At 64.7% G+C, this 21,117-nt stretch overlaps 2 protein-coding genes across 5 annotated transcripts; one reads left to right on the top strand and one right to left on the bottom strand.

Moving 5' to 3' along the window:
* Positions 1 to 1,055: 1,055 nt before the first annotated feature.
* SORT1 (sortilin 1) lies at positions 1,056 to 12,711 on the top strand. 3 transcript variants are annotated; one of them, XM_085210537.1, is made up of 20 exons: positions 1,058 to 1,260; positions 2,243 to 2,302; positions 2,402 to 2,475; positions 2,593 to 2,695; positions 3,253 to 3,417; positions 4,204 to 4,277; positions 4,353 to 4,402; positions 4,478 to 4,605; positions 4,692 to 4,836; positions 5,518 to 5,673; positions 5,781 to 5,887; positions 6,200 to 6,302; positions 6,392 to 6,560; positions 7,549 to 7,739; positions 8,559 to 8,748; positions 10,132 to 10,248; positions 10,356 to 10,464; positions 10,539 to 10,645; positions 11,430 to 11,553; positions 11,631 to 12,711. In XM_085210537.1, the coding sequence occupies exons 1-20, from the start codon at positions 1,102 to 1,104 to the stop codon at positions 11,643 to 11,645; spliced, it is 2,346 nt and encodes a 781-aa protein (XP_085066663.1). In that variant the 5' UTR covers positions 1,058 to 1,101; the 3' UTR covers positions 11,646 to 12,711. The 3 variants fall into 3 exon arrangements, with proteins under 3 accessions (XP_085066664.1, XP_085066663.1, XP_085066662.1); XM_085210536.1 differs by having other exon boundaries at positions 1,059 to 1,260; positions 4,475 to 4,605; XM_085210538.1 differs by lacking the exon at positions 11,631 to 12,711 and having other exon boundaries at positions 1,056 to 1,260; positions 4,475 to 4,605; positions 10,132 to 10,285; positions 11,430 to 11,511.
* Positions 12,712 to 12,771: 60 nt separating this feature from the next.
* On the bottom strand, positions 12,772 to 20,430 carry CPNE5 (copine 5). Of its 2 annotated transcripts, XM_085210541.1 has the most exons (21): positions 20,181 to 20,430; positions 18,642 to 18,682; positions 18,516 to 18,562; positions 18,112 to 18,215; positions 17,767 to 17,806; positions 17,598 to 17,674; positions 17,297 to 17,356; positions 17,161 to 17,224; positions 16,809 to 16,912; positions 16,507 to 16,611; positions 16,055 to 16,096; positions 15,905 to 15,980; positions 15,671 to 15,724; positions 15,542 to 15,603; positions 15,317 to 15,363; positions 15,041 to 15,222; positions 14,816 to 14,943; positions 14,646 to 14,748; positions 13,897 to 13,954; positions 13,732 to 13,805; positions 12,772 to 13,387 (listed from the first exon to the last, which is right to left on the bottom strand). In XM_085210541.1, exons 1-21 carry the CDS (start codon positions 20,258 to 20,260, stop codon positions 13,199 to 13,201), a joined length of 1,737 nt encoding a protein of 578 aa, XP_085066667.1. In that variant the 5' UTR covers positions 20,261 to 20,430; the 3' UTR covers positions 12,772 to 13,198. The 2 variants fall into 2 exon arrangements, with proteins under 2 accessions (XP_085066667.1, XP_085066666.1); XM_085210540.1 differs by lacking the exon at positions 20,181 to 20,430 and having other exon boundaries at positions 18,642 to 19,031.
* Between the last annotated feature and the right edge of the window lie 687 nt (positions 20,431 to 21,117).

The following is a 21,117-nucleotide window of genomic DNA, read 5'->3' as shown; positions in this document are numbered from 1 at the left end:
GACCCTTTGTGCCCTGCTCTGGGGCAGAGCGAGGCACGGTGCTGTGTGTGTGCAGCTGGGGGGGGCTCAGAGGCTTGGGGCAGTGGTGTGGGGGCATGGAGATGTGGGGCAGCTTCCCCTGGAACAGCTTTTTAGGGTCTCTGGGTGACGAGCTGTGCCCCAACACCAGGACTTCTGCCCTCAAACCGGTAGTTTTGGCCCCAAACCAGGAGCGGCGTCCCAAAATTAGGAGCTATGCCTTAAAACGAGGAGCTGTGACCCACAACTGGGAACGGTGTCCCAAAACCGCGAGCTGTACCCCCCAAAAATGAGAGATTTGCCCCCAAATCGGGTGCTGTGCCACCAAACCAGGTGTCCCGAAGCTGGGTGCTGTGTCCCAAAGCTGGGTGCTGTGTCCCAAAGCTGGGTGCTGTGTCCCAAAGCTGGGCGCTGTGTCCCAAAGCTGGGTGCTGTGTCCCAAAGCTGGGCGCTGTGTCCCCCAGTGCCGCCCCATAACCGCAGTTACGCCCCACAGCCACGTGCTGTGCGCTAAAACCGGCTGCTTTGCCCCCAAAACTACGATTTATGCCCCCCAAATCAACTGGACCCCAAAACCAGGCGCTGTGCACCAAACCCACGCCTCGTGCCCCCGAAATCAGGAGTTTTACCCCAAATCCACGAATGCTGTCGTTGTTCCCTCCCCCCCACCTCAAGTCCGGCTGGGCTCGGCGCGCCCTCGCGCCCAGCTACCTGTCGCCTCGACCAATCAAAAAATCGCTCGGCCGCCCCCCCGGGCGCAGCCAATCAGAGGGCTGTCGTTAGGAGGATAAGAACACACGGGCCGGATGAGGGGGGCGGGCTCGCACCAATCGGACTAGCGCCGAGAGCCAATCGCGAGAGGAGAACGGCCGTGATTGACGCGGAAGCGGTCTAATCGGAATGCTACCCCGGTGGAGGCGGTTCGCCGGTGTTGAGCGACGTCCACTCGAGCCAATCATCCGGCGGGGGCGCGGCGAGGGGGCGTGCCGCGGGGCTCCTTTAACCAATGGGGCGTGGCGGACGGGCGAGGAGGCGGGGCGAGGCCGGTGCGGGCGCGGGGCGGCGGCGGCGACCGGAGTCGCCATGGGCCCGCGCGGGGCGGCGCGGCTGACGGCGGCGGTGGCGGCGGTGGCGCTGGCGGCGGCTCTGCGGGCGTCCACGGGCGGAGGGCAGGAGGAGGGCGGGGAGGGCTGCGGGGGGCTGCGCGGCGTCACGGCCGTGCTGGGCAACAACACGCACCAGGTGAGCGGCGGGCGGGGCGGGCGGCGGGACGGGAGGAGAGCGGGACCCCCGCACCGCCACCGCCCGGCGGCCGAGGGACGGACGGGAAGGAGTTGCCCCGCCCCCCCCTCGGTGTGACAGCGGGCGGACGGACAGAGCGAGGCAGGGAGGGACAGACGGACCCCGGGGCGCACACCGGGCTGGGCGGGGGACGGACAGACAGACAGACAGACAGACAGGGAGCGCCTTGCCGCCTCCCCCGGTGCAGACAGAGATCGGTTCTGCAGCCCGGTAGGGCGGCTGAGCAGACGGAAAGACCGCGTCTGCTGGGATTGACGGACAGACAGGCGGACAGCGGCTGTTGGTGACCCCGTCCTGCCTGGGTGGGAACAGACGGACAGATCGACAGCTCCGTCATGCGCCTGTGGACGGACGGACGGACGGACACACAGACGGCCCCGTCCCCCAGCTCAGGGTGCCCCAACATAACCGCCCTCCCCCCCCCCCCCCAACGGCGTCCTCCGCCACCGCTCCCCGCAGGGTGCGCCCGCTCTGCCGGCCCGGCCGGTCGTTAATTGCCGCTAATTGGCACCCGGGGACGGGCGCCGCCGGGACGCACCGGGAGCGCGGAGCGGGACGCGGGTGGTGCGGCCCGGTGTCCCATCTCGGTGTCCACGCCGGGGTCACCGCTCAGCCGGGGCTCGTTTCCGTCCCTTCTCCTTTTCCCCGTTCCCCCCTCCTTGCAGGCAGGGCGCGGGGCGGCGCTGCCCGCTGCAGCCGCTGTTTGAGCAATGGGGGCAGCGGCGGTGGCCTCATTTCCTCCCCTTCCCGAGCAGAGCCTCCCCGCCCCGCCGCCGGCACCGACTGCTCCCGCACCCCCCCGACCCCCATCCCCGTGCCCTGCGTCCACCTCCCGACCCGCTGCCGGGGTTGGGGACGCCCAGGGGCTCCGTGTCCCCGTCCGTGTGCACAACGAAGGCCGTTCCTTCCTTCTCTCTCTCAGTGCGTCTTCGACGACCTCAGCGGCTCCGTGTCCCTGTCCTGGGTGGGCGATAGCACGGGGGTAAGAAGGGGCTGAGGGCTGGGGGTGCCGCTGCCCCGCTGGGGGGCCGTGGGGGTGGGGGACCCCCGGTGCTGAGCCACGCGTGCTGTGCTCCCGCAGGTCATCCTGGTGCTGACCACCTTCCAGGTGCCCTGGGTGATTGTGATCTCTGGGCAGTCCAAGCTGTACCGCAGGTACCGACCCCCCCCCAGATCAGATTTGAGAAGTGGGGTCTTGCAGGCAGCGTCACCCCGACCGCCGACGGGGTCCTGGTGGTGCTGACAGCTGTGCCGTGTGCCAACCCCTTACAGTGAGGACTATGGGAAGACCTTCAAGGACATCACCAACCTCATCAACAACACCTTCATCCGCACCGAGTTTGGCATGGCCATCAGCCCCGACAACTCGGGGAAGGTGGGAACCCCATGCCTTGACCCAAACCCTCATCTCTAACCGTTAACCTCCAACCCAAAACCCGCAACTGAAACCCTGACCCAAACCCCCAACCCTAGCCATTAACCCCAACCCCTAAACCCTACCCATTAATCCCTACCCCTAAGTCCTAACCCAAACCTCCAACTGAAACCCCGACCCTAAACATTAACCCCTACAACTGAAACCCCAACCCAAGCCCCCAACCGAAATCCTGACCCAAACCCCCAGCCCTACCCATTTACCCCTAACCCAACCCCTAAACCCTACCCATTAACCCCTACCCCTAGCCCAATCCCCAACTGAAACCCTAACCATTAGCCCCTACCCCTAAGCCCCAACCCAAACCCCCAACCCTAAACATTAACCCCTACCCCAAACCCAAACCCCCAACCCCACCCATTAGCCCCTACCCCCGACCCATAAGTGAAACCCTGACCCATAACTTAACCCCTTAACTGCTAATCCAAACCCCTGAGCCTCACCCCGGCACTCGGTGAGGTTTCGGTGCTGAGCCCGGTGCTGTGTCCCATCCCCAGGTCATCCTGACAGGTGATGTCTCTGGTGGCAGCCGTGGCGGCCGCATCTTCCGCTCGTCTGACTTTGCCAAGAACTTTGTGCAGACCGAGCTGCCCTTCCACCCTCTGGCACAGATCTCCTACCACCCGCAGGACTCCGACCGCCTGCTGGCACTCAGCACCGATGTACGGCCACAGGGACCGGACGTGGTGGCGACTCGGCGACGTGGTGGGGAGGGGCGGACGAGGTGGGGAGAGGGACGTGGTGGGAGAGGGACGTGGTGGGGAGGGGGGGACGTGGTGGGGAGGGGGGATGTGGTGGGGGAGGGGGACAACGTGGTGGGGAGGGGGACAACGTGGTGGGGAGGGGAGTGTGGTGGGGGAGAGGGATGTGGTGGGGGAGGGGGATGTGGTGGGGGGGGGGGACGTGGTGGGGAGGGGGGGACGTGGTGGGGAGGGGGCCGTGGTGGGGAGGGGGGGACGTGGTGGGGAGGGGGGGACGTGGTGGGGGAGGGGGACAACGTGGTGGGGAGGGGGGGACGTGGTGGGGAGGGGGGGACGTGGTGGGGGAGGGGGACAACGTGGTGGGGAGGGGGGGACGTGGTGGGGGAGGGGGACAACGTGGTGGGGAGGGGGACGTGGTGGGGGGGGGACGTAGTGGGGGAGGGGGACGTGGTGGGGAGGGGGGGACGTGGTGGGGGAGGGGGCTGTGGTGGGGGAGGGGGGGACGTGGTGGGGAGGGGGACATCGTGGTGGGGAGGGGGACGTGGTGGGGAGCGGGGGACGTGGTGGGGGGGGGAACGTGGTGGGGAGAGAGCCGTGGTGGGGGGGGGGACGTGGTGGGGAGGGGGGACGTGGTGGGGGGGGGAACGTGGTGGGGGGGGGGACGTGGTGGGGAGAGAGCCGTGGTGGGGGGGGGGACGTGGTGGGGGGGGGGCCGTGCCATTGACGAGTGGCATTCATCTTTTGCAGAACGGCCTCTGGGTCTCCAAGGACTTCGGGGAGCGCTGGGAGCAGATCCACAAAGCTGTCTGCTTGGCCAAGTGGTGAGCGCCCGCCCGCTGTCTGCGGTGCCGGGGTGGTGCTGCCCCATCGCTGCCTCCATCACGGCTCTCTTCCAGGGGCGCAAACAACACCATCTTCTTCACCACCTACCTGAACGGCTCCTGCAGTGAGTGCCGCCCCTCTGCTGTCCCCAGAGAGCGCGGGGCGCCCCGTTAACCCGCTGCCCCTTGTCCCCAAGAAGCTGACCTCGGTTTCCTGGAGCTGAAGAAAACCACCGACTTTGGCAAAACCTTCAAAGTCATCGGCACCAAGATCTACTCCTTCGGGCTGGGCGGCCGCTTCCTCTTCGCCTCCGTCATGACGGAGAAGGTGGCCGTCCCCCCCCCCCCCGTCCCCTCCCCCCGTCCCCTCCGTCAGCACACGGAGGAGCTGGGCTGAGGCTGTGGGTCCTGCAGGGCTTCACGCGGCGCATCCACGTCTCGCTGGACCAAGGTGAGAGCTGGAGCATGGCACAGCTGCCCTCCGTCGGCCACGAGCAGTTCTACTCCATCCTGGCAGCCAACGACGACCTGGTGTTCATGCATGTGGATGAGCCGGGCGGTGAGAGGGGATGGGATGGGGATGGGATGGGGAAGGTGTGAGGATGGGGGTGGAATGGGGACGGAGGTGTGATGGGATGAGGATGGGGACGACGTGAGGATGGGGACGACGTGAGGATGGGGACGACGTGAGGATGGGGATGGCACGAGGATAAGGGGAATATGGGGATGGGATGAGGATGGGATACAGAGGGTGTGGAAGGATGAGGGTGGGATGGAGATAGGATATGGAAGGTGTGGGGTGGCATGAGGTGGGACGGAGGTGGAGATGGGATGGGGGTGGTGTGAGGATGAGGATGAAGTGGGGACGGGATGGGGCTGGAGCGAGGATGGGAATGGAGATGGGATGGGGGTACTGTGAGGATGAGGGTGGGGTTGGGATGGGTTGGGGTTGGGGTGGGAGCTGTGGGGCAGCTGGCAGCAATGAAAGCTGCTCCACACCGCAGCACGGGGCCCTGAGCCCGGGCAGGGCTGTGCCTTTGAGGAAGGACTTTTTCTCATTAATTCCTTCATGAGGAAACTAATTAGCGGGCAGTAGCTGCGGGAAAGCACATTCCTGGCATGAAGCGTGGCCACATGTCAGCCGTGGGGTTTTTTCCTCTCCCTGCATTCCTCCCCCTGCACGGAGCCGATGGGTGCCCAGGGCCCCCCCCCATTACCACCGCCCCATCCCCCCCCCCAGACACCGGCTATGGCACCATCTACACATCAGACGACCGTGGCGTGGTGTTCTCCAAGTCCTTGGAACGTCACCTCTACACCACAACCGGCGGGGAGACCGACTTCACCAACGTCACATCACTGCGTGGCATCTACATCACCAGCGTGCTGTCCGAAGGTGGCAGCCCCGGGGGGGGGGAGGGGGGGTTTGGGGGGGTGTGGGGCTGGGGCTGCTCGGTGGGGACGCGCTGCCAGCCCTGCTGTGCCCCCCTGTGTTCCCTGCAGACAACTCCATCCAGTCTGTCATCACGTTTGACCGAGGTGGGGAGTGGGTGCCGCTGCGGAAGCCCAAGAACACGACGTGTGACTCGACGGCACGCAGCAAGGAGGAGGTGGCTCTGTCCTTTGTCCCCAAGCAGGGACACTTGTCTCTGCTTCTCTGTGCTCTATGCTCAGGGGATGGAACAGACACCCCTTCCCTTCTCCCTCACCTCCCTGCAGCAATGGGAGCGTTGGAGGCGTCTGCTGCCCTTCTGCACCCCAACCCTCAGAGCCCACCCTCTCTGTGCCCCCCGGGTGGGATTGGGATGTAAACCCTCAGCGCAGGGGCCGTACTGGGGGCGGGTTTGGGTCTGGGGGTGGGGGTGTGTTGGGGTCACGCAGTGCAGAGCCCACCCTGATGCGTTTGCTGCTCGTCCTTGCAGTGCAGCCTCCACATCCACGCGTCCTACAGCATCTCTCAGAAGCTCAATGTGCCCATGGTGCCGCTCTCTGAACCCAACGCCGTCGGCATCGTCATCGCTCACGGTACCGGGGGGGGGCACAGAGAGGGGGGGTCCACATCCCCATACCCAACACTCATCGCTGCCCTCGTTTTGGTTTGTTTTTTTCCCCAGGGAGTGTCGGGGGGGCCATCTCAGTGATGAGCCCTGATGTGTACATCTCGGATGATGGCGGTTACACGTGGGCACGGATGCTGGAGGGCCCCCACCACTACGCCATCCTGGACTCGGGGGGCCTCATCGTGGCCATCGCACACAGCAGCCAACCTGTCAATGTCCTGGAGTGCGTGGGGGGGTTGGGGGGCTGGAGGGAGGGGGGCTGGAAGTGTAGGGAGGTGGTTCTGGAGGTCCTGGCAGGGGGAGAAGGGGAGTTTGGGGGGTTCTGGAGGTGTGGGGTGGGCTGTGGGGGTTGGGGAGGTGCCAGGGCTTAGGGGGTGGCCATGGGGATTTGGAGGGAGGGGGGGGTCTGGAGGCTGAGAGGGGCTCTGGGGGGGGTTTCTGGGGTTGGAGGAGGGCTCTTGGGACTGTAGGGTGGGAGGTTTGGGGGGGGCTCAGAAGTTGGGGAGGCTCTGGGGAGGTTTGGGGGGGGCTCAGAAGTTGGGGAGGCTCTGGGGAGGTTTGGGGGGGGCTCAGAAGTTGGGGAGGCTCTGGGGAGGTTTGGGGGGGCTCAGAAGTTGGGGGAGGCTCTGGGGAGGTTTGGGGGTCTCAGAAGTTGGGGAGGCTCTGGGGAGGTTTGGGGGGGGCTCAGAAGTTGGGGAGGCTCTGGGGAGGTTTGGGGGGGGCTCAGAAGTTGGGGAGGCTCTGGGGAGGTTTGGGGGGGCTCAGAAGTTGGGGAGGCTCTGGGGAGGTTTGGGGGGCTCAGAAGTTGGGGAGGCTCTGGGGAGGTTTGGGGGGGGCTCAGAAGTTGGGGAGGCTCTGGGGAGGTTTGGGGGGGCTCAGAAGTTGGGGAGGCTCTGGGGAGGTTTGGGGGGCTCAGAAGTTGGGGAGGCTCTGGGGAGGTTTGGGGGGGGCTCAGAAGTTGGGGAGGCTCTGGGGAGGTTTGGGGGGAGCTCAGAAGTTGGGGGAGGCTCTGGGGGGCTTTTGGGTATGGGGATCTCCAGGGCTCGGAGGTGGGTTCCTGGGATTTGGGGTGGGCTGTGGGGTTGGGGGGCTCTGAGGGTTGGGGTGCAGAAGGGCAGCAGACGCCTCCAATGCTCCCATTGCTGCAGGGAGGTGAGGGGGGAGGGAAGGGGGTCTGTTCCATCCCCTGAGCATCCCCCCACCCCGGGCAGGTTCTCCACAGATGAGGGGCAGTGCTGGTACCGCTACACCTTCACCAAAGAGCCCATCTTCTTCACCGGGTTGGCATCCGAGCCTGGCGCCCGCTCCATGAATGTCAGCATTTGGGGTTTCCGCAGCAGCTTCCTGTCCCGAAAGTGGGTGTCCTACACCATTGACTTCAGCCAACTGCTCAGCCGCAGCTGTGAGTGAGGGGGGAACAACTCCCCCCCCCCCCGTGGTGCCACGTTTGGGGCTGAGGTCGTTGGGATGGGAGATAATGAGGGGGGAAATAGGGGGAAGGATGGGGGGGGGGGGAGATGGGGGAGAAATGGGGATGGAAGTGGGTGGGGGAATAGGGATGGATGTAGGGATGAGAATAGGGATGGAGGTGGGGATAGAGGGGGGAGTAGGTGTGGGAATAGGGATGGAGATGAGGGAAATGGAGGGGAAATAGGGGTGAAAATGGGGGAGGAATAGGGATTGATAGGGGGGAGAATAGGGATGGAAATGGGGGTTGATGTTGGGGGGAATGGGGATCGACATGGGAGGGGAATGGGAATGGAGATCAGGGATGGGAAAACGGGGATGGAAATGGGGGGTATAGGGCTGGAGAGGGAGGAGAATAGGGATGGAAATGGGGGAGTATAGGGCTGGAGAGGGAGGAGAATAGGGATGGAGATAGGGATCGATAGAGGGGGGAGTAGGGATGGGTGTGGGGATGGAGATGAGGGGGATGGAGAGGAAGTGGAGGGATTAGAGATGGAAACTGGGGTGAGGAGGAAAGGGATGGGTACGAGGGGGAGTGGAGATGGGAATGGAGGAGAATAGGGATGGAGATAGGGATCGATGGAGGGGGGGGGAGCAGGAATGGGTTTGGGGCAGAATGGGAATGGAGATAAGGATGGATAGAGGGGGAGAAGAGGCGTGGAGGATGGGGAGGAGTAGGGATGGAAATAGGGGGGGAAAATGGGGATGGAAACGGGAGGGGGGTGACGAGAGACCCCTGATCCCGTGCCTGCAGGTGAGGACGAGGACTACACCATCTGGCTGGCACACTCCAGCGACCCCCGCGACCCCACGGACGGCTGCATCCTGGGCTACAAGGAGCAGTTCCGGCGCCTGCGCAAATCCTCCGTCTGCCAGAACGGCCGCGATTACGCCGTCACCGCGCAGCCCTCCGTCTGCCCCTGCACCCTGCACGACTTCCTCTGGTGCCGCAGCCCTGCTCCCCTCCCCCAGAGCCATCGTGTCCCTGTGCTGTGACCCCAGTGCCGCCACGTCCTGCACCCCTCATCCCAGTGTCACCGCCGTGCCACCACATCCCTGCACACCTGATCCCGCTGTCATCCCGCTGCCGCCGCGTCCCTGTGCATGATCCCACTGCCACCCTACTGCCACCCCAGTGCCACCACATCCCTGTGCATCGTCCCACTGCCACCCTACTGCCACCCCAGTGCCGCCATGTCCCTGTGCATGGTCCCACTGCCACCCTACTGCCACCCCAGTGCCACCGCGTCCCTGTGCATCATCCCACTGCCACCCTACTGCCACCCCAGTGCCGCCGTGTCCCTGTGCATGATCCCACTGCCACCCTACTGCCACCCCAGTGCCACCACATCCCTGTGCATGATCCCACTGCCACCCTACTGCCACCCCAGTGCCACCACATCCCTGTGCATCATCCCACTGCCACCCTACTGCCACCCCAGTGCCACCGCGTCCCTGTGCATGATCCCACTGCCACCCTACTGCCACCCCAGTGCCACCGCGTCCCTGCCCACCTCACCCCAGTGCCACCTCAGTGCCATCATATCATTGTACCGGATCCCAGTGCCACCTCAGTGCTGCCATGTCCCTGTCCCCCTTATCCCTGTGTCACCCCAGTGCCACCCCATCCCTGCACACATCATCCCAGTGCCACCCTAATGCCACTCCAGTGCCACCATGACCCTGTGCGTGATCCCAGTGCCATCCCAGTGCCACCATGTCCCTGTGCATGATCCCAGTGCCATCCCAGTGCCACCATGTCCCTGCCAACCTCATCCCGGTGCCATCATGTCATTGTACCTGATCCCAGTGCCACCTCAGTGCTGCCAAGTCCCTGCCCCCCTTATCCCAGTGTCACCCCAGTGCCACCACATCCCTGTGCGTCATCCCAGTGCCACCCTGTCCCTGTGCGTGATCCCAGTGCCACTGTGTCCCACCTCATCTCGGTGCTTTGTCCCTGCACATGATCCCAGTGCCACCATGTCCCTGTGCATGATCCCAGTGCCATCTCAGTGCCACCATGTCCCACTGCCACCTCATCCCCGTGCCATCATGTCATTGTACCCGATCCCACTGCCACCTCAGTGCTGCCAAGTCCCTGCCCCCCTTATCCCAGTGTCACCCCAGTGCCACCCTGTCCCTGTGCGTGATCCCAGTGCCACTGTGTCCCACCTCATCCCGGTGCTTTGTCCCTGCGCATGATCGCAGTGCCACCATGTCACTGTACCTCATCCCAGTGCCACCCCATCCCTGCCCGCTTTATCCTGACAGCCCCACTCTTGCTGGGGTGGCACCATGGGGGGGCTGAACCCTCTCCCCCCCCGCAGTGATTTCGGATATTACCGCCCTGAGAACCAGTCTGTGTGCGTGGAGCAGCCCGAGCTGAAGGGCCACGACTTGGAGTTCTGCCTCTACGGCCGCCGCGAGCTGCTGCGCACCAGCGGGTACATCCCCAACCCTCCACCTCCCACGGGGCACTCGGTGGGTTTGGGGGTGGGGGGGGTCCTGGGGGCTCACAGAGCATCTCCTCCTCCCCCCCATTTTGTTTTAGGTACCGCAAGATTCCTGGGGACAAATGCAGGGGAGGGGAGAGCCCCAGCAGGGAGGAGACGGACATGAAGAAGAAGTGCACCAGCACTCTGCTGAGCCCCGGGCAGCTGGTGGGTGCCCCCCCACCCCGAGGTGGGTTTGGGGTGCGCTGACCCCATAGGGTGACCACATGCTGTCCCCGCAGGCGACGTCCCCCAGCCCCACACCCATCGTGCTGGCCGTGGTGGCCGTGCTGCTCGTTAGTGCTGTGGCCGGAGTGCTGCTCGTCAAGAAATACGTCTGCGGTGGGAGGTGGGTCTCTTTGGGGTCCCCGTGACTCTGTGGGCTTCCTGTGGGTTTGTAGGATCCCCGTGGCTTGGGGGACCCCCGTGGTTGGAGAGTCCTCATGGTTCCCATGGAACCTCTCGATGTGTTTGGGGTCCCCATGGTCCCTATGATGGGAAGGGCCTTGTGGTTCCCGTGGGGTCTTTCCATGGCAGAGGGGTCCCCATGGCTTTGAGGGGTCTGTGTGACTTGGGGACGCCCAAGGTTTTGTGGTCCCTATAGATCTGTGGGGTTCCTTTAGCTCTATATGATTCCCATAGCGTGGGGGTCCCTGTGGCTGGGGATTTCTGTGGTCCCCATGGGGTCTCCATGCTTTATGGGCTCCCCATGGGGTCTCCATGGCTTTGGGCTCCCCATGGTTTTTTTTGGGGTTCCTCTGACTCAGAGCTCTTCACAACTTGATGGAGTCCCCATGGCTAGGAGGGATCCTCGTGGTTCTGTGGGGTCTCCATGGCTTTATGGGGTCCCTGTGGCTGGAGGGCATCCCTGTGATCCCCAGGGGGTCCCCATGGCTTTGGGATTCCCATGGCCTTATGGAGACCTCATGGCTTGGGTGTCCCCATGGGCTGTGTGGATTCCCCATGGCTGGGGGGGCAGAGGGGGGGGAGAGGGGAGGGAGTCCCCACGTGCTTCTCTTGCCTGCCGCCTTCCCCCAATTATTATGGGATCTCCACGACATTATGGGCTCCCGGTCGTGCCTGGAAGCTCTGCGTGGCTTTGTGGGATCCCCACATTTCTGTCCCCCCCCCAGGTTCCTGGTCCATCGTTACTCCGTGCTGCGGCAGCACGCCGAGGCCAGCGGCGCCGAGGGGCCAGAGACAGCAGATCCCCCCTCACCACCCTACAAGGGGGGGTACCACGACGACTCGGATGAGGTGAGCCCCCCCCTCCCAAACCACGAAGACCCCCCCTGGGTTGGGATCCCTGCTGTGATGCTCCCCTCTTCCCCCAGGACCTGCTGGAGTAGCGGCGGCGCTGGGACGGCACGGAGCTGCGCTGGGGGGCAGGCAGGGCTGGGGGGGGGCTGCGCTGGGGGGGGGGCACACAGCAGCATGGTGTGAGTTCACCCAAAGGGTTCTTCGCAGCTGGGGGGGGTCAGTTTGCTCTTATTTCATTTGTTTTTCCTTCATTTTCTTCTGTTTTTTGTTGGTTTTTTGAGGGGGGGGGGGGTCCTTTTTTGGAGGGGGACTGTTGGGTATTTTTTTGTTTTTGTTTTTTTTTTTTTTTGATTTTTTGGGGTTTTTTTTTGGTCTTTTCCCCGTGGTTCCCCCAGGCTGCAGGGCTATGACCCCCCCCGCCCAATTTGCTTCCAGCTACCCCCCCACAGTCTGCAGCATCCTGGGGGTGTGCCCCCCTCCCCCCCCCAGCCCAGCACGGGGACCCCTGGGCAGCAGCAGCACATGGGATGCAGGGAGTGGGGGCTCCCCCCATTCTCCAAAGCAATACACTGCTGGGGGGGGGGAGGGGGGGAAGGGGGGGTGTCACCTCCCAGCCTGCCCCTCCCTGCCCCCCCCCCACGCTGCCCTTGGCCGAGGGAAACGTAGCAATAATGAATTCAGGCTTGAAGCTTTTTAACAAGGGGCTTGGAGGGGGGGGGGAAGGGGGTATCAGTTCCTGTCTCCCCCCCCTCAGCTCTGCTTTCACCCCGCCAGGTTTCAGTCCCAGCACTGTCACTGTCTCCTTACACTGGAAATCCCCTTCCATGGGATGGGGGGGGGGAGGGGGGGAGGAAGGCAAGATTTGGTGCCCCCCACCCCCACCCCAGGGTACAGGGTGTGTGTTGGGGGGGGGGGGGGCTGCTTGCATGCGCTTCTGCAGCGCCGCAGTGGGGCTGGCGGATGCCCCCTCCATAGGGAGAAGCCATAGCCCCCCTGCTCCCCCCCCCCACCTCCCACCTCAGAGCTGGGGGGGGGGGGGGGGGGGGAGCATGTAGAGCTCTGTAAATAAACCCGGATGTGTGATAACTTTGTACCGGCATTTTTCTGTATATTTGCAATATTTTGGGTTCTTAGAAATAATAAAGGCGAAACGGATCCTGTGTGAGTGGCTCTGTGGGGGGGGGGTTGGGGGGGCACCCAATGGTGTTGGCGTGTTTGGGTGGAGGGGGGGGGAGGATTAAAAATTCCATCATTTATTGCAGATTAAGGCAACGCACCATGGGCACACGACACATCCATGCATGTAGAAAAATAATTGGGGGGGTGGGAGAGGGGGGGGGGTGGATGCCCAGGATCACCGTCCTCCCCTCTCCCACTCCTTGCTGCAAAGGAACAGCACAACCAGAGGATGGAGGAGAGACATGCGGGGTCCTGGGGACAGGACAACACAGGGGGTGGGATGCGCCCCCCCATCCCCGCCCTGGGACCCCCAAAAATCCCAATTCCCATTGGGGGGGGGGGGAGGGAGGGGGGCTGGCAGTGAGTGGCTGAGATCTGAGATTTACCCGTGACCTCAGGGCAGAGGTCGGAACTTGCGTGTCCCCAGGTGTCCCCTGGGGGTTTGGGGGGGGCGGACATGGGGTCAGGGCTGGGTGGGCGGTGGGGGTCCGGGGGGTTCGGGGCTGGGGGGTGCAGGCTGAGGTTTGATGCCGTGAGCCTTCATGTAGGAGATGAACTGCTCGGGGATCTCAGCCAGCACGTCCTTGGCCAGGCGCGCCATGCTCAGCACCTGGCTGCCCCCCCGGTCCGTGTAGTCACGGAATGGGACGAACTGGGGGGAGGGGAGGCACAGGATGGGGACTTTGGGTCCCCCTAACCCTGTCCCCTGTGTCCCCATATCTCGCTGCCTTCCCCCATGGCCCGGATTACTCCGTGTCCCGCTGCACCTCCACGCCACGATCCCCTCCTTCCCCCACGTCCCTCTGCGTCTCCCCCGGTCCCAGCATCCCCCCCTCCTGCTGTACCACCCCCACCCCCACTGCACCCCAGCGCACCCCTACCCCACCCATCCCATCCCCACACTGGGAGCAGCAGTGGCACCCAATCCCGCTGCTATTGGGAGGGGTCTGCAGGGGGGAGGTGGGCACCCAAATGCTGGGGGGGTCCCACACCGACCTGCACAATGTCGCGCTCAGCCACCTTCCCGCGGGAGGAGATGCGGATATCATCCCCATCCAACTCCACCATGGCTGCGGGGAGAGGTGGGGGGGCTGAGTGCTATCAGCCCCCCTCAAACAGCAGGGACCCCTCGGGGGGGGGGGCAGGGGGGCACAGCCTCACCATCAAACTCCGCCTGGCCGACCCCCACGATGATGATGGACATGGGGAGCTTGGCTGCCTGCGGGGGGTTGGAATGGTGAAGATATCTGGGGTGACACAGCCTCTGGGCACCCATGGATCCGTGGGGTGCCATGGGGTACCACGGGGTCCCCCCCCCAGTGGCAGCACCCCCCCCCCCCGGTGCCGCCCCGGCGCTGTGTGCCACGTGGGGGCTGCGCTGCGTGGGCTCTGCTGTGCGCATCGTGCTCGGGGCCGTGACGTGGTGCGTGGGTGCATCCTGCTGTGGGGCTGGGATGTGCATCCCTTCGGGGCTGAGCTGCCCTCCCCACTCTCTGTGGCACAGCACGCATCCCAAATCCCACCCCATCACCCGGACAGGGGGATGGCAGCCCCTCATCCTTCCCTCGCCCCCTGACCCCAAACCCGGCGCTGCCGCCTCTGCTCTCACCCGGAGCACCCCGTGCGCCCAGCTGGACGCTGCACCTCCATGTTTTGGGGCACCACGGTAAACCGACCCAGTCAGAGGCCCTACACCTCAATCTTTGGGGCAACTGTCCTTAGTTGGCTCTTGCACCCCAATACTTGAGCACCCCAATACATGAGGCACCCCATGCCCCCAGCTAAGTCTTACACCCCAATGTTTTTGGATACCCCATGCCCCCCAATTGGATCCTACACAAAATATTTGGGGCGCCCCATACCCCCAGCTGGGCGAGTGGATCAGGACACCCCCTCAAGGCAGCACTCACATTGACAATGGCCTCCTTGGTCTGTGCCATGTCTGAGATGACCCCGTCGGTGATGATGAGCAGCACAAAATACTGCGACCCATCGGGCACAGCCGCTGCCGAGCTGCAGGACCAGCACTGAGCAAAGGGTGGGGGCCAGGCAACCCTCCTCGGGACCCTCCCCCAATTACCGGGCCACGTGGTTGACCACTGGGGCGAAGTTGGTGGGGCCGTAGAGCTGAACGCTGCGCAGGCTGCGGTGGTACGCCTCCAGGATGCCCTCGATGCCACTGCACGATGGGTTGGCCGCGTCGCCGTTCTGTGGGATGCAATGGGTGACGGGGATGATGGCAGCCGGGTGACAAGGGATGCTACGAGCCGGTCCCCGGGGGAGGGAGGAGGGGGGGGGGTCTCACCAAGGGGAACTCGTGGGACACGCGCCCATCGGGTGGGATCTTGGCACCGAAGCCGAGCGCAGGGAACATCTTGTCGCTGTCGTAGTCCTGGATGATCTCACCCACCGCCCTCAGCGCCATGGTGTAGGCGTTGAGCTGGTAGGGGCTCAGGTAGTGCAGGGAGGTGGACTGTGAGGGGTTGCCTGTACCCGGGGTTTTGGGGGGGGGGGGGTCAGTCTGTGGGGTCTTGGCCCACCCACCTCACCGTGGGGTGTGCTGCCCACTGCCGGCGCTCACCGTTGGACGCAGTGAAGTCGATGGCCACCGTGAAGTTGATTTGGGTCCTGGGAGGGAGAAAACCCCTTCTGAGGATGGGGAGATGGAGGAGGACCTCCATTCCCTCCACGCCTCCCAGTTCCACGTGGGCGATGTGCCCCAACCCACGGGTCCCACTCTTGGAACCCCACCAGGGCCACCATCACCAGCTGTTCCCGTTGCGCTGATGGCAGCATCACGGCTCACCCGCCCCGGATGTAGTCCAGGAACGTGTGGTCAGACTCCACAGCGAAGGACAGCAGTGTCACCTGTGGGGACAGCAGGCTGAGCAGGACGGCAGCCACGCACCGTGCCCTGTGCTCACCCAGCCCTCACCGTCCCCGAGTTCAGGTACTTCTTCTTCTTCATCTTCTTCCGGGGGTTCACCACCTGTGGAAGGGCGAGGATATGGGGCACCGCAAGATGGAGCACCCAGAGGTGCAGTGCAGGCACCCTGGGGGCTGTCACACCCGTGGGTGATTCCTGGGGGTGCAGCGTAGAGTCCCTGGGGTCTGTAGGACCCAAGGGTGCAGTGGGGACACAGCACCCATCTCCACGTCCCCTCCTCACCTCGTAGACGTTGAACTGGCTCTGCCCCCGCGCCAGCTCCCGGTAGCTGGTGGTGAACTCACCGATGAAGTCGTGGCTGTAGGGCAGGGGGTGTCACCGTCACCTCGGGCAGGGACAAGCAAGTAGCCCCCCACTGCCCCCCCGGCTCACCTGCCATCACGATCCCAGTCATACACCTCCACCTTGATGGCTCTGTAAGGAACGGGGGGGTCACGGTTGGCACCCAAAAGCACAACCCTGCACCCATCCTGCCCCACGACTTTGTGTTGATCCCTCCGCGGGGGCTTTTCTCCTTCCTCCTCCTCCTCCTCCTCCTCCTTCTCGGCTGGTTTCGGTGGGATATTTTTATCCACTGTTGCCACAGCAACGTCCGACACGGGGCTGAGGCGGCAGCGCGACGCCGAGCCACCAACCGGCACCGGGGGCTCAACGGGGCGGGCAGCGGGGAGGACCCACGGAGCAGACGGAGAGCCCGAGGCAGGCGGGTACCACAGAGATGAGGGGAAGAGGGCACAGAGCGGCGCCCCCACCGCTGCAGGGTACCATAGAGATGAGGGGAAGAGGGCGCAGAGCGGCGCCGCCTGGAGGACCGCGGCACTCACCGGTCGTAGTCGCCGTTGCAGAGGGCGCGCACTGGGATGGCGAAGGCCGGCCAGACGGGGTTCAGCGTGTTCCTCATCACCTCTGTCTTGTGGCAGATGGTGAAGCTGCGGGGGGGGGGACAGGAGGGCAGGAAGGTCGCCCCATGGCCAACACGCATCGCTATGGTTTGTTTGGTGGTGGAGACCTCCCCTCGGTGCCAGCCCTATGTGTGGGGGGTGGTTCTGTGCCTCTCCCTTGGGGGGGGGGGCGTTGTACTCCCCCACTCCCCGCCCCCTGCAATCTCACATTTCGGGGTACTCACGTCCCGTCCTCGTTGCTGCGGTAGAAGACCATGAAGGGGTCTGATTTGCCAAAGAAATCCTTCTTGTCCAGTTTGTTGGCGCAGAACTGCAGCGTGGCCACGTCCTGCAGCACGGGGGGGTCACCGAGTGGGATCCCCAATCTATGGGCACCGAATGGGACCCCCCCCCCTCTGTGGGCACCGGGGTTCCATGGGAGCAGCCAGGATATGGCTCTGACTCTCATCATCCTCACCCATGTGGAGGAAGGCCCCAGGCACAGCCACAGAGCTCTCATCCCTCCTCCCCTGGAACAAGGTTGGGAGGGGGGGGGGGGGGGTCCCAAAGCTGTCCCCAACCTCCCCCAGCTCTCACCCTGCAGTTTCCCAGCTCCTCAGCCAAGAGGATGATGGTGCCGCACTTCTTGCTTGGGATGCCCCTATGGGACAGGCGGTGAGGGGGGGGCACACAGTGTCCCCGCTGGGGGGGGGGGGGTCACCCCAATGCTCACCCATTGGACATGGCTGGTGCCGGCTTCCTGCTGCGGGGGTGTGCAGCAACCGTCCCCATCCTGCAGGAACACAGCGGGGTGGGGGGGAGGGCAGCCCCCAGCGGGACCCCAAGTAGGGGCACCTCAGGGTGTGTGGGGGGGAAGGAGGGGGGGGGTCAGCCCAGAGCTGTGCTGTCTGCACTGCGCTCTGCTCTCCATCCCAGACACCGCCGGGATGTGAGATAAGGACCTTCCATCGTCACCATCACCCATGGGATGCCAGGCATGGCCCCCCCAACCCTCACCCCCCGGCCCTGCTCACGTCAGTGGCTTCTCCAGGCGGCTGCCAGATGAGCCCACGATTTCACCCAGTGTGCAGAAAGCCTGGCCCAAGAAGTCCTGCAGAGAGCAGGGTCACCACCATGGCCCCATCCCCATCTCCCCAACTCCATCAGCCCATCGCCATCCCATAGGAGCAGTGCCACACTCACGTGCTTGGAGAGGTCGGGACTTTTGGAGTCCACATCGTACCTGTGGGATGGATGGGAGCGTGGCAGTGGGGCAGAGTGGGGATGGGGTGAGGGGCGGGGATGGGACAGCAATGGGGATGGAGATGGGAGAAGGATGGGAGACCAACGGGGTTGGAAACAGCGGATGGGAATTGGGAATAGGAAACAGGGAGGGGGAACGGCGGATGGGGATTGTGGTGGGAAACGGGAATGGGGAATAGGAAATAAGGATGGAAATGGGGAACGGTGGTGGGAAACGGGAATGGGAAATAGGGATGGGGAGTGGAATGGCGGATGGAGACACGGCCAGGGGCTGGCGGCACTCACAGGTCGAAGCGCAGATTCTGCTTCTCCTCGAAGAAGTAATCGAGCACAAACTTGCGCACGAAGTCGGGGTTCAAGGAGTTGTCAATGACCTCAGTGCGGCCAAACTGGGGCGGCGCCATCAGGGGGGGCAGCGCCAGGTGCCCCTTTGTGCAGCCGCAGGGGCAGCCCACCCACCCGCTCATTACAGCCCGAGCCCCTCAATTAACCAGCAGCTAATTGCAGGGCACACAGCCGGGGGCGGGAGCGGGGCTGCAAAGCTGGGGGAGGCTGGGCGTGCTGATTGGCCACCTGCCCTGCGCCCCAACACGCGGGTTGGCCGGCTGCCCGGCACCCCAACATGCTGATTGGTTGGTCGAGCGGCACCCCAACGTGCTGATTGGCTGCACCACAGGGTCAGCACTCACCTCCCGCCACTGCTTGGTGTCCGGTCCCTGGGTGTAGAGGACACACACTGGGGACAGAGGTGGGGTCCTCAGTGCTCATCTTCCCCCCTCCCCCGACCCCCAGCCCCCACCTCCAGCCCCACTCACGCGGGTCAGATTTGGAGAAGGTGTCCTTGTCCAGGAGCTGCCTGCGGGGAGAGGGGAAACTGAGGCACAGGGGGGCACACGGATGTGAGTTGGTGCACAGGGTCATGCGTTGGTGCACACGTGTGTGTGTGTGTGCGTTGGTGCACAATTGTGTGTGTTGGTGCACACGTGTGTGTGTGTGCGTTGGTGCACAATTGTGTGTGTTGGTGCACACATGTGTGTGTGTGCGTTGGTGCACAATTGTGTGTGTTGGTGCACACATGTGTGTGTGTGCGTTGGTGCACAATTGTGTGTGTTGGTGCACACGTGTGTGTGTGTGCGTTGGTGCACAGCCGGAGCTGCAGCGGCTTTGGGGAGTTTCTCTGCTCCCCGATGGAGTGGGAGGAAAATAGGTCGGAGCGGCTGCAGGCAGCACAGCGGGGCGGGGGGGGGGCACCCGGGATTCCCCCCCCTCCCCCCAAAATACTGAATCCTCAACCCAGCCTGCATGAGGGGCTTTGGGGACTCAGGAGGTGGGATTGAGGTAGGGAGGGGCGGTGTGCCCCCCCCCCCCCGCAGTGAGCATAGCCTGGGGGGGGCCGGGGGCCGGGTGATGGGTGCCAAGCAGCAGTGGGCACAGGGCTGGGGGGTGGCAGGGGGAGGCTGGGGCATGGAGAGGACCTCAGGGTGGGGGGCATAAGGGACGTGGGGCAGCCCCTCCTGTGCACCTCCAGAGACCGCAGCCCCGTCCTGCTGCTTCCCAGTGCCCCCCCAGCCCCACTGCCCTTCTCTCTCTCAGTGCCTCCTGGTGCTCCCCACAACACCCCGTGGTGGCCCTCGCTGCTCCCCAGTAGCTCCCAGTGCCTCCCAGTATCCCACAGCCTCGAGCGCCCCGTGCAGCCCCCGGGTACCCCAGTACCACCCACCCCTGTGCTCCTCATCCCCCACTGTGTCCCAGCACCCCACAGTGACCCACGACCGCCACCCCACTCACCCCCCCAGTGCTGCCCAGTACCCCATGGTGCCCTACAGCTGCAGCCACCTCGGCTTTCCCAGCGCCCCCACAACCCCTGGGTCCCCCCCATTCAATGCATTACATCCTCTGTGCTCCCCAGTTCTTTCCAGAACATCCCAGTATCCCACAACAACCACATCCCGCTCCCCCAGAGCCTCCCAGTACCGCAAACCGAGTGCTCCCCAGTGCCTCCATTACCTCCCAATGCTCCCAGTTCCACACACTCCAAGCGCACCCCAGTGCCCCACATTTCACACACTCCGAGTGCTCCCCAGTGCCCCCAGTACCTCCCAGTGCCCCCAGCTCCACGCACCCCAAATCCTCCCCAGTGTTCCCAGTACCTCCCAGCACCACACACCCGCAATCTCCTCCATTCCCCAATGCCTCCCAATACCTCCCAGTGCCACGCACCGTGGGTGCTCCCCAGTGCCTCCCAGTGCCACACACCTGCAGTCTCTTCCACTCCCCCAGCGCTCCCCGGTGCCAAACACCCCCAGTCTCCTCCATTCCCCAATGCCTCCCAGCGCCCCGCACCCCGCTCCTACCTGCAGGACACCGTCAGCTCCACCTTGGTGGCCGGGACGCAGCCGGTGCCGCCCGCCCGCAGCCCCCCCAGCCCCGCCATGCCCCGTTCCGCCCGCCCGGGGCCGCCGCCGCCGCCGCTCCCGGGGCCGTCCCGGCGCTTTCGGGGCTCCCGGTGCTCCCGTTACAGCGCTGCCGCAGCGCCGCCGCCCCGGGGCTGCCCCCGGAGCCTCCCGCGAGCCCGCCCCGGTCCGGCCCCCGCGCCGCCCCCGCGCCGCCCCCAGTAGCGCCCAGTGCTCCCAGTGCCGCCCCCACCACCACCCGGTGCCCGCGGTGCCGTTTTGCAGCGAGCCCGGTATCGCCCGGTGATCCCAGTGCCGCCCCACTCCGTCCCCAGTAACCGCCCAGCGTTCCCAGTGCCATCCCCTATATCGCCCAGTGCTCCCGGTGCCACCCCGGCACACCTCCAGGCTCACTCGGAGCTCTTCGTGCCAACCCAGCATTGCCCAGTGCTCCCGGTGCCACCTGACCATCTCCCAGTGCCACCCCGCTGCATCCCCAGTACCTCCCAGTGCCACCCCCCCATCACCCAGTGCTCGCAGTACTGCCCTGCTGCATCCCACTACTGCCCAGTGCTCCCTGTGCCACCCCCAGTTCCACCCAGTGGCTCCCAGTGCCACCTCATTCTACCTCCAGCGTTGCCCAGTGCTCCCAGTGCCACCCCGCCACATCCCCAGTATCACCCCCTGCTCCCCACCACCCACATCCCCCTGCACTGCTGCCCCCCCGGTGCCTCCCAGTGTCCCCAGTTCCCCTCCCACCCCACTCAGAGCTCAAGGTTCTCCCTGGTGCCCACAGTGGGGCTGCACTGAGCCCATGGGTGACAAACCTGTGGCCCACAGGTGACACGTTCCTCCAGGGGTGGCACTTGCGTATGCCCACGCGTGGCATCTCCATGTC

The sequence above is a fragment of the Meleagris gallopavo genome, chromosome 28 (genome assembly GCF_905368555.1).
Source record: "Meleagris gallopavo chromosome 28, MGAL_WU_HG_1.1, whole genome shotgun sequence".
Lineage (NCBI taxonomy): Eukaryota > Metazoa > Chordata > Aves > Galliformes > Phasianidae > Meleagris > Meleagris gallopavo.
The sequence above is the reverse complement of the archived record's forward strand: the minus strand, read 5'-3'. Positions and strand labels throughout refer to the sequence as shown.

What these genes read in the sequence shown, in the direction of transcription:
- CPNE5 (XM_085210540.1), bottom strand. Translation starts at nt 18,903, where the DNA reads ATGTGTGCACCAACACACACAATTGTGCACCAACGCACACACACACAT. An exon ending in AGGAGCTGGGAAACTGCAGG is followed by an intron (nt 16,913 to 17,160) that starts GTGAGAGCTGGG and finishes CCCGTGCTGCAG; the next exon opens with GACGTGGCCACGCTGCAGTT. An exon ending in TGCAACGGCGACTACGACCG is followed by an intron (nt 16,097 to 16,506) that starts GTGAGTGCCGCG and finishes CGTTCCTTACAG; the next exon opens with AGCCATCAAGGTGGAGGTGT.
- SORT1 (XM_085210536.1), top strand. Translation starts at nt 1,102, where the DNA reads ATGGGCCCGCGCGGGGCGGCGCGGCTGACGGCGGCGGTGGCGGCGGTG. An exon ending in GGGTGGGCGATAGCACGGGG is followed by an intron (nt 2,303 to 2,401) that starts GTAAGAAGGGGC and finishes GTGCTCCCGCAG; the next exon opens with GTCATCCTGGTGCTGACCAC. An exon ending in CAACCTGTCAATGTCCTGGA is followed by an intron (nt 6,561 to 7,548) that starts GTGCGTGGGGGG and finishes CACCCCGGGCAG; the next exon opens with GTTCTCCACAGATGAGGGGC.